The sequence below is a fragment of the Dipteris shenzhenensis genome, chromosome 17 (assembly GCF_047967505.1).
Source record: "Dipteris shenzhenensis isolate YYH24624 ecotype China chromosome 17, Dip_SZ_1.0, whole genome shotgun sequence".
In the NCBI taxonomy this organism is placed as follows: Eukaryota; Viridiplantae; Streptophyta; class Polypodiopsida; order Gleicheniales; family Dipteridaceae; genus Dipteris; species Dipteris shenzhenensis.
In genome coordinates this window covers 9,719,610-9,731,160 of record NC_141612.1, presented here as the reverse complement: position 1 = coordinate 9,731,160, position 11,551 = coordinate 9,719,610, and the positions used below count along the sequence as shown (strand labels likewise).

General features: G+C 45.0%; 1 protein-coding gene across 3 annotated transcripts in view; it reads right to left on the bottom strand.

Moving 5' to 3' along the window:
- Window positions 1-1,123: 1,123 nt before the first annotated feature.
- LOC147891650 (uncharacterized) overlaps window positions 1,124-11,551 on the bottom strand; it is an 86,115-nt gene continuing 75,687 nt past the window's right edge. For all 3 annotated transcript variants that reach the window (XM_087388057.1, XM_087388059.1, XM_087388058.1), the window contains one exon: window positions 1,124-1,690. In XM_087388057.1, coding sequence (XP_087244183.1) covers window positions 1,526-1,690 — 165 coding nt within the window. In that variant the 3' untranslated portion in view covers window positions 1,124-1,525. The remainder of the gene's footprint in view (window positions 1,691-11,551) is intronic.

The window sequence follows — 11,551 nt, the reverse complement described above, 5'->3', positions numbered from 1 at the left end:
AAGCCCATGAAAAGTCAAGCACAGCACACATAAGCATAGATTAAGGCTAGAATTGAGTCATGCCAACAACACAAAAATGCGAGAGAAACAAACACAAGCTTACTCCAATTGAAAACGAGAGAGAGAGAGAGAGAGAGAGAGAGAGAGAGAGAGAGGTTGGGGGGGGTATGAGGGTTTCAAGAAGGCCCAAATGAGGTCAATCTTATTCCCTAGAGAGTGTGCTTGTATACATTAAAGAGAACTTATGCTCACAATGAGATCATAATCATAAAGTCTCTCTTTCATACAACCTAGAAAATCTAGAGGCATCATACGTTAAACCCAACGTTGGGTCCCAATGTGAGGCTTAAATGATCATATGACAAACTGATTAACACAGCGTGCACCCACATACACAATTTAGTTCATACATTTGCTTTTAAATACAATGACATATTATGCTCGACGCAACTGCAAGAAATCCAAAATCATAAGCTCATCAAGTGAACACCAAAGATGCTTTGAGACAGCAAGCGATAATGCTCGTACACTGCAGAATCCTGCTTTAAAATTTTACATAAAGGTTCTACAGAGAAGTGAGTCATCCTATACTTTTGATCCCTTTCAGAAACCAATACAATGGTAAAAAGCTAGTAGGTTCTGCATGTTCATAATTGTGTAGCTGTACGTTTATTTTCAGTCTTGGAAAGGATGGTTGTGTTTTTACGATGGTTCATGAAATCACAAAGATCTCTCACCTTCAAATACAAACAAAATGCAAGTCCTTCAAAAGTGAGTAGACCTGCCTGGAAAGAATTCATGTAGACAAACCAAGAAATGTGAAAAAAATCCAAGTGTGGAATCTTCACGTTTTCAAAGCAACCAAGGGCCCAAAAAAGAATGGATACGTACCGACACACATATAAATTAAGCTTATGCAGACAAAGAGACTTTACTTATAAAGGTTTAAAATTAATCTCTCCTTTTCATATAAAATAGAAAAATCTATGGGCATATACACAGAGGTCTCAATATGAGGCTTAAATAATTGTATGATAGATTGATCAACACCCATCCCAAACACCCACACCCACCACACACACACATTTGCTTTTTAATACATTGATATATCATGCTCGAGGCAACAAGTTACTACAAGAAATGGAAAATCATGCTCATCAATTGAACATCAAAGATGCTTGAGACAGCGAGCAATAACACTTATACTCTGCAGAATCCTGCTTTAAAATTTTACATAAAGGTTCTCCAGAGAAGTGAGTTATCCTGTACTTTTGAGCCCGTTCGGAAAGGAATACAATGAAAAAGAATTTAGCATCTGCATCTTATTCATCACGGACACCCAACGCAACCGGGAACCATCTGGACTTTGAAAACTTCGTGGAGATATACCCTACCTTTTTCAGTAAGTTGCATACCTCCTGTACTTAGGTGTCTGATATTTGAAGGTCATCTTGGCCAATCTGAATATCGATTCCCAAGATCATGCTTACAAGCAATAAAATCGGGTAACCATGCACATCGCCAATCATTCCTGATTCCTTCCTCTTATATCTTGAAACTCTGTCCCCTCGAAACCTAATGCACGAGGTTGCAAATCAGTATCTGCTCTCTCGGCCTCCATTTGCATTTTCCTCAAATGCTCCAACTGTTTCAGTAAAGCAAGCCGCTCCGGAGCATATGCAGAAGGAATCTGTTCACACATATATATTCCAACTTATTATGCCTGGAAAACCTGGGTGGATTCATCACTCGGACAATAACAGATTTTGATCACCTACAAATCCTTAACTGTCAATGATTATCTGTGAAATCATCCTGGCCACTGAATATTAAGATGCAAGCACACTACAATTGACGACAAAAGGGGGGAGAGAGAGAGCACGTATGCACGCATGTGTGTATGCAGGCACATGCGTGAGTGCCCCCCCCAAATTTCTAGGGAGCAGAAGACATCGAAACCTTCAAAACCTTTTAAGCCACATTATCATAAGTTAGTTTGTCTTCTTGCATTTGTAGACACAAAGGGGAAGAGGGAAAGGAAAGGGCATCATCTCTGCCAGATTCCAAATTCATTTGAAGAGATTATATTATCTCAGCTTTTTCTCCAGCTCTTGTGCAGCCAAGAAGAACACGATATTTTCACAAAGGTGCCAAGGACAGGCACCATATGTTTGCTGTGACAAACATGTTACAATTCAGTACCCTGTTCTCCAAGAAAAGATCTTGCAAAATGAGATTCGTCTTGTTATTGTCCAACCAATGACAAAACGATATCTTCATAAAGGTGCTTAATCGAGAGGCTCATAAGGACTTGCTTTGTCTTCGTAGCATCAGCTTTAAAAGAAAGACGGCCAGGCTTCTGGTCAAAAGGAGTCGAAGCCAAAGATGACTCTGGATGAGAAGGCTAAAGCGAGTATTACGGGAGGCTATCTACAGTCCGACGAGCAGAAGCGGTCCCACCAAGAACATCGTTGCTTTCATTGCCACCACATCACTGCGCATGGCAAGAAGGATTGTCCGAAGTGGCTTGTCGAAAAGGTTGCGAAAGAACCTACTTCGCCGTCGCTAATGTATTGGCTCTTCTAGCCCCGCCTCCATCCTCAGCTACGAATGCCGTCTTCCTTGCTTTGAACGCCGTTCCTACGATGGTCTTTCAAGGTAAGGAGGAGGGCAATTTCTCAAATCAAAGAAGGCGCTCATTCGAGTATACGGCACAACCTGTTGGGGTAAAGGCACATTGCCTACCCTTATATTAAAGAATTAAAGTTAGGACACCTATGACTGTCTTAAGACAGTCATAGGGTAAACCTAATCCTAATAAAACTTAAGTGAGTTTGTGGTGTGGCTCACTCATCACTTCACACCCGCAATAATTGTGTCTCTCTCACTCTCACTCTCTTGCTCCCTTCCTTCACTCTTCCCCCTCTCAACTGGTATCAGAGCCTCCCCTCCCAAGCTTCCTCTCCTTCGCCTACTACCCTTACCGTACGGACGTACGGACAGCGCCGTACGACCGTACGTCGTCCGTACAGTCGTACGGACGGACTGTGCAGCAGTCAACGGAGCTCGAGCAGCGAGCTGTGGTGCAAGACGGCGGCGTCGAGCATCAAGGGCAGCTCCAAGGCGGCGGCGTCGAGCAGCAAGGGCAGCTCCAAGGCGGCGGCGTCGAGCAGCAAGGGCAGCTCCAAGACGGAGCTCGAGCAGATCCGGGTGCAGACCAGTCGACGGCGCGGGAGCTGAGCGGCTGCGTCGAGCAGCTAGGGCAGCTCCAAGGCGTTTTTTCGCAGCTAGGGCTCGCAGGGCGGCGCAGCAGTCAGCGGCGCGGGAGCAGACCAGGGCGGCGGCGCAGTCAGCTAGGGCTTTTTGCTTTTGAATAGGGCGGCGCATTTTGCAGCTAGCCAGGGCGGAGCTGCATCAGGCAGCTACCCAGCGAATCTGCAGCGTCGCGCAGCTGTACGGACGACAGTCGTACGGACTGCCGTACAGTCGTACGGATTTCCGTACAGCTGTACGGACGACGACGCCACCTCACCCACAGGAAGCTACACAGTCTTTTTTCTCGATCTGTGTGCAGCAGGGAAGTACATTTTCTTGGGATCTGTGTCCAAAGATTTTTTTTTAAGGGGGAAGTGTACTTGCTGCAAGGACAGAAGTACAGCAGGACAGCCGGAGCTTCTATGCTTTTACTGAGTGAAATTCTCAGTTTTGGGTGAACTTATCAAAGGGCTTTTGCCTAGATGTGTTTGCAGTCTATGCCTTGAGGCAGTGTGTAGCCAGGGAGCACACATTTGCTTTATTTCCGCAGTGCATTTGGTGACATTTGTTGCAGGTCACATTCTTTGTACACACTCTGAAAATCTCAGTTGAGCCACGCTTGGTCAGGGCGCATCGAGTTTACTCGGTCCCTAACTGCCCATCGTTGACAGTGCTCAAAAGATTTTCTTCTGGGTGTTTGTACGTTGTGAGTTGTGTTGTTACTGAGTACACAGAGGCAGTCTATGCATTGCACATTGTCAGGTACAAGAGTCAGAGAGATTTTCATATTGCTTGCTACCTCATTGTTGAGGTGTTCTCCACTTGATTCCGGTGTCAGATCAAGGGGCTTTTGCCCAGACTTTGTTTGATTGCACTTGGGTTACCTACAGAGATCTTCAGATGCGTTTTCTCCCCTTGGTATAAGGGTGATTGCTTGGGATTTATCCCATTTACTGTTGCAGGTTTTGTGTGACAGGCTGAAGAGTCATTTACTGTTTTTGGAGTGTCTTCTGCAATTTGAGACAGTGACATACCTCATCTGAGGTGGGAGAAGTGATCAGTACAGTCAGTACAGCAGTGTTTACAGCAGTCTGAGTGGTTTTGTCAGATAAGTATGCACTGTTAAGCTCTTGTTGAGCAGCAGCAGCAGTCTGAAATCACTGTTTTTTATGCCTTTTTTGAGCTCAGAACATTTTGTCAGAAGGTACAGTATTTGCAGGGACATTTACTGTTTTGCTGCAGATTTTACTGACAGTAAAAACAGCACCTTTGAGAGTGCTTCTGGCTCTTGAATAGAGCAGGCTTTTTCTGAGAAATCAGAACTTTTTTATTCAGTCTTTTTACTTCCAGGGAGTCAGGTACTTTCCTCATCTGATATGGCATCAGGAGGAGGTGATTCTTCAATTCTGAACATAAAGAAACTGGAAGGAGCACATAACTATGCATTATGGGCAGAACAGTGCTTGAATGTTCTTCTGTTAAAGAAGATTGCTAAGCCCATAAGGGTAAAGGGTGTCAAGCCATCTGATATGGCAGCTGATGATTGGGAAGAGCTTGATCTGTCTGCGAGGGCAGCTATCATGCTCACTATTTCAGACACTCTTGTGTTCAATGTACAGGCTGAAAAGACCTCTTATGGTCTATGGCAAAGACTAGAAGAACTGTATGCCCAAAAGAGCTCAGCCAGTAAGGTTTATTGGCTGAAGAAGCTGGTCGATCTTCGCATGAAGGAAGGTACAGCTATGACCTCACACTTGAGTGAGTTCAATGCTATCTTTACACAGCTGATTGCACAGGGGTTGAACCTTGATGAGGAGTTCAAGGCTACTTTCTTGTTGTGTACTCTTCCTGAGAGTTGGGACACTTTCAAGACCACCCTGTCAAACTCAAATGCCACTCTTATTTATGCTGATGTAGAGAGCTCTCTCCTTATGGAGGAGATGAGCAGGAAGAATAATGCGGGCAGCAAGTCTTCAAATGCTTTGCAGGTACAGGATAGAGGCAGGACTCAGCAGAAGGGGAGATCTGCTAGTAAGTCCAAATCCCGCAGTCAGTCCCGTGGCAAAAAGGACATTGAATGCTTTTATTGTGGCAAGAAGGGACATGTGAAGTCGAAGTGCTTCAAGTTCATACGGGATCAGAAAGCCAAGAAGGCTGAATCACAGGATGCAGGAAATGCAAGCAAAGGCAAAGGCAAGGCCACGCTAGTTGAATTGGATGCAGTGAATGTTGCAGCAGAGGACAGTGACAGTGACATACATGATGTTTTATGCTCTTCTGCTGTAATAGCACATGCTTTGGTTATTGATGGCCATGACATGCACACCTGGCTCTTGGATTCAGGTGCCTCTTTTCATGTTACACCTCGCAGGGAGTGGTTTACTTCCTACACAGGTACTCATGGAGTTGTTCATCTTGGGAACAACTATGCATGTCAGATTGCAGGGATTGGCAGTATACAGATAGTATTTCCTGATGGACAGTCATTTATGCTTGATGGTGTTCGCCATGTGCCGGAAATCAAGAAAAATCTGATTAGCACTGGCTTATTAGATGACAGTGGTTACCACACCACATTTGGAGATTCCAAATGGGTGATTACTGATGGCCATACTGTAGTGGCTGAGGGTTTTAAGAGTGATACCTTGTACCCTCTTTATGTTTCCAGTGTGGGTAATCATGTTGTTGCCATAACCGAGCTGCCAAAGGTTTCATTGTGGCATAGCCGGTTGGGACACATGTCTGTTAAGGGAATGCAAGAACTGTCACGTTTGGGTTATCTGCCGCCTCTCTCTTTTTCAGATTTGCCTACTTGTGATCATTGTATTTTTGGCAAGCATTCTGTGACTCCTCATAAAAGGAGAACTCCCCAGAATAGAGCACCACTTGATCTAGTGCACACTGATTTGTGTGAGATGCCACAGTTATCACTAGGGGGTGCCAAATATTTTATTACTTTCATTGATGATGCTACACGTAAGGTGTGGGTCTATTTCTTGAAGCATAAGGGAGATGCCCTAAATGCTTTCAAGAGGTTTGTCGCTCAGGTTGAAAATCGGACAGGTCGTAGGCTGAAATGCCTCAGATCCGATAATGGGGGTGAGTATGTGTCACATGCTTTTGTGCAGTTTTGCCAAGCTAAGGGCATCAAACAGGAACTCACAGCCCCTCATAATGCATCTCAAAATGGTGCAAGTGAGCGGATGAATCGAACTGTTCAGGAGAAGGTTCGATGTATGTTGTCTTATGCTGCATTACCCCATGGCTTTTGGGCAGAAGCCGTGCAAACAGCAATTCACATTATTAACAGGTCACCAAATAAGGCTTTGGAGTTGAAAGTGCCAGAGGAGGTGTGGTCTGGCAAGCCACCCTCATATAAGCACTTACGGGTATTTGGCTGCGAGTGCTTTGCTCATGTACGCAAAGATCTACGCACCAAACTGGATCCAAAGTCTATCAGATGCATCTTTATGGGATATGGTGATGAAGGTGAAATGGGGTACAGATTATGGGATCCCGTTAAACGGAAGATTATACGCAGCAATGATGTCATCTTTAAAGAAGATTGTGTACACAAGGAACCCGTGCAACCTGTGGAATACAGGCGGGTTATTTATGATGATGTTGGACAGCAAAGAATGCCTATTTATATGCAGCAGCAGCCTGCTGCAGATCACCCTGTTCAAGAGGGTATACAGGCTGATATTCAGCCAGAAAATTTTGCCAATAATGCACCACTGGATGTGCCAACAGATGGGGCTGTAGAACAGCCAGGTACGGTGGTACAGCCACCTGTTATGCATGAAGAACAGGCTGGACAGCAGCCTAATCCGGAACAGTTTGTTAGGAGGAGCACCCGTGCACAACGGCATCCTGCCAGGTTTGTTCCCGGAGCCAATAATGTGGCTGATTTTGTCATGCTGACAGATTGTGGTGAGCCTTCCAGCTTCAAGGAAGCTATGGGAAGAACAGAGAAAAAGAAGTGGGAAAAAGCCATGCAGTCAGAAATGGATTCTCTACTTCAGAATGATACATGGGACTTGGTGCAGTTACCTGCAGGCAGAAAAGTTTTGCCATGTAAGTGGGTTTACAAAGTCAAAGTGGATTCAAATGCTTTACCGAGGTATAAGGCCAGATTGGTTGCCAAGGGATTCAAGCAGGAGAAGGGCATTGACTTTGATGAGATCTTTTCCCCTGTAGTCAAGATGACTACTTTGAGAGCAGTGTTGGCTCTTGTTGCTCATGCTGACATGGATTTATGTCAGATGGATGTGAAGACAGCTTTTCTTCACGGAGATCTCCATGATGAGATCTATATGAGTCAGCCAGAGGGATATGCTGTTAAAGGGAAAGAGCAGCTTGTGTGTAAGCTCAAAAGGAGCTTGTATGGACTCAAACAGGCGCCAAGAGAATGGTACAAGAAGTTTGATGCATTCATGCAGTCCCAAGGGTATCATAGGTGTGAGACCGATCATTGCTTGTACACCAAACGGGCAAAGGATGGCAGTTTGATGCTACTCATTCTATATGTGGATGACATGCTTATTGCCAGTAAATCTCAGCATGAGATTAGTGCTTTGAAGAAACAACTGCATAAGTCTTTTGACATGAAAGACTTGGGAGATGCAAATCATATTCTTGGCATGCGTATTACTCGTGACAGGTCCAAGGGACTTTTGTTTCTGTCACAGAAAGAGTATATTGACAAAGTACTGCAGAGGTTTAAAATGGAGGGGGGGAAGTCCATTAGTACCCCGTTGCCTCTACATTTAAAACTCAGCAGTAAGGACAGCCCCAGATCAGATGATGATAAGGCTGAAATGGCCAAGGTTCCGTATGCATCTGCAGTTGGATCTTTGATGTATGCCATGGTTGCCACTCGTCCGGATATTGCTTTTGCGGTGGGAGTCATCAGCAGGTATATGGCAAATCCAGGCAAGCGGCATTGGGAAGCAGTGAAAGGTGTCTTGAGGTATCTCAAAGGTACCAAAGACTTGTGCATATGCTATGGTAGGCAGGATGCATTGGTGCATGGTTTTACAGATTCAGACTATGCAGGGAATGCAGATAACCGGAAGTCTACTACCGGTTATATTTTTACATTTGCAGGAGGTGCTATATCATGGGTGTCTCGGTTGCAGAAATGCGTTGCACTATCAACCACAGAAGCTGAATATGTTGCAGCCACTGAGGCTTGCAAGGAAGCAATATGGCTTACTCGGCTGGTGGAAGATTTGGGCATTACAGGAGATATGCCAGTTCTGCATTGTGATAGTCAGAGTGCTATCATGTTGGCAAAGAATCCGGTCTTTCATCAGAAGACCAAGCACATAGAAGTGAAATATCATTTCATCAGGGAGGTACTGGAAGACAAGCGTCTTGAGCTTGTGAAAGTACATACTGATGATAATCTTGCAGATTTGCTCACTAAGAGCTTGCCTACAGAGCGGTTTGCACATTGCCGCCACATCATGGGATTAGGATGAGACCATTCTTACTTTATGGTCTTGTATACAGTAACTGTATATTGCTGTATTTTTATTCTTTTCTCCCCTTTAGGCACATTGGCCTTTAGGTGGGAGGTTGTTGGGGTAAAGGCACATTGCCTACCCTTATATTAAAGAATTAAAGTTAGGACACCTATGACTGTCTTAAGACAGTCATAGGGTAAACCTAATCCTAATAAAACTTAAGTGAGTTTGTGGTGTGGCTCACTCATCACTTCACACCCGCAATAATTGTGTCTCTCTCACTCTCACTCTCTTGCTCCCTTCCTTCACTCTTCCCCCTCTCACAACCAACGGGCATCAATTTATTGTTGTATTCGATATGCTCGTCTTGCGCACACACATCACACATAAGGCCATCCATTTCACTGTTTCAGTTCAGAAGGCCATGCTTACGCAGGATTTTATTTTGACTCCTTTGATTGGGTGCGACCGTTGCATGTTACACTTTGCCACGGGTCTGCAAGCTATCTTGATTCCACCATTGTCTAGAGCTTAACCCTGCGTTTTTTGCCTTCTGAGGGAAGGGGGGGAGCGGTCTTGTGTGTAGATATTCCTTTGGGCCCAAGGTCAATCCTTAGTTACTCAATTTGCAAGGCCCCCATGGATACAATGCGAGGAAACTCACCTGATTTAGAGATTTACTATAAGCACGCGGAGAGAGGCCAGATTAGTTTATGCGTCTAAATCACTCTATGATACTATGTTAAGAGTGGAGCTGAAGTTCAACTTTCACTGATGCTTTCTGATCACAAACCAGTGGCTTGTGCTTGTGACTTTGGCATGGGACAAGAGTGTCTGGTTTAAAGCTGAGAACCCTGGCTTCATCAAGCTTAAGGCTGTATGGGATCAGGTCAAATGTATCTTAATTTCTTTACCAACAGAACTAGAGCTGATTGCTGTGCTAAAGCAGTGAGTGTTGGAGATATCATAGCCAAAGAGTGTGTTGGTGTGTACTAATACCTGATCTAATCTCTGCCCAAATTGAGTTCATTTTACTTTGTGGCTCTTGCAATACAATCATTACTTTATTCGCACTCTTTCCCATATGTACTTATCTTGTCATACTTGATGAATGAATGAAAGCCTTCTTCGTGTCTTCATTTGAACATCATTTCTTCACACCCCAACTTATCTCTCTCTCCCCCTCACACCATGTTTCTAACATGGTATCAGAGCCACCTTCCGTAGCTGCCATGTCATCATAGCCCAAACCCTAATTCAAAACCCTAATCCACTTTTAGCCGCCTCAGCCCTGCCTCATTCTACCTCTTTCTGCAGCCATTAGTTTCCGTTTTCTGCCTCCTCCATACCCAGCCACCACTTCATCTCCTGCTGCCTCCTTTGTTGCCTTCATGCGAGTGTTTTAGGTGCCCATTTTCCTCTCCTTGCTTGCTGGTCGGCACCTCTTGCAAGCTACGCGTACACGTGTGGAGGTTTAGGCAGCTTTGGCGCCCTGAAAGCTAGCTGGTCCGCACTTCACACGAGGAGATTGTTGTCCGGTTTTGAAGACCGAGACTAGTCCATTCCTTTGCTGGGTCTTCCTTTCTGGTTGCTGACCGCCTTCACGAATGTCTTTGCCATCATGACTCCGTTGTCCTCTACTACCTTGCTCGTGGCGAAATTCAAGGGGGAAGGTTTTCCCACATGGCAAACCAAAATGCAGCTGCTCCTTATGCGTGAAGGAGTTTGGGATGTTGTTGAGGATGACCAAATTGAGTTACTTGATCAGCAACACCAAAGGATTTGGAAGCAGCAGAATGCTAAGGCCATTGCCCTCATTGGTCTTTGCTTAGCCGACTCTCTCATCCATCATGTGGATTTCAAGTCGGCAGCTAGCCAGATTTGGAATCACCTCGAGACCTTGTTTGGTAATAAAATCACCAACTCTAAAGTCTTTCTGTAGCTCAAGTTTTATGATTTGAAAATGGAAGAGAGTGATGAGTTGAGTGATCATCTAACCCGGTTTCAATCTCTTGTTCAACAACTCTCAAGTTTGAAAAGTGTGCCCAATCACGAAGATAAGATGGCTGTCCTTATCAAGAGTATGCATGCAATTTCTCGTTTTGAGCAGACTCTTGAAGTCCTTCTTCTTGCCACTACCACATTTGATGATATGGTGGCACTCCTCATTGAGAAGGACCGTCGCAATAAGGAAGCCTCTCTTGCATCTCCTGGTGATCAAGCATTTGCTTCCACAAGCAAATGGAAGACCAACAAGAATATTATTTGCAAGTTTTGCAAGAGGAAAGGACACATTGAAGCTCACAGCTTCAAGAAGAAGGAACATGAACAAGAGAAGCACCATGCCAATCTCCTTGTTGAAGAACAAGCTGACCCTGAAGAGCCCCCGGAGGCGATACATGTAGCTACTGTCATGTGCATGGTGTACCTAGGGTTGGATAGCAGGTTAACGTGGGTTACGGGATAGCATAGGGCTGGATGGCTATTTTGAGCCGAGATTGCTATATATAGAGATTGATTCATATATAGTGCTCGCTTTATATGGAGGAAGCTATTCATAGCATTGTGCTATCTATAGCGGGTTTCCTCCTATGGGCGAGTGCTATTGTGTAGATCGGTTGAGCGCTCCTCAACTGATGGATGGGACTTGGACCCAGAACGGGACTCAGGCCATCTACATGGCGGATCATAGGTGGTGTATCGAAGGTCTTATGGACGGGCTCAGGTGGTATGGGACGCCTGGGTTAGATACAGGCCTATGGATGAGTCGAGCTGTAGCCCACGTGCTCCGGGATGGTCGGGAGGATCGAGGCACCTGTGCTATG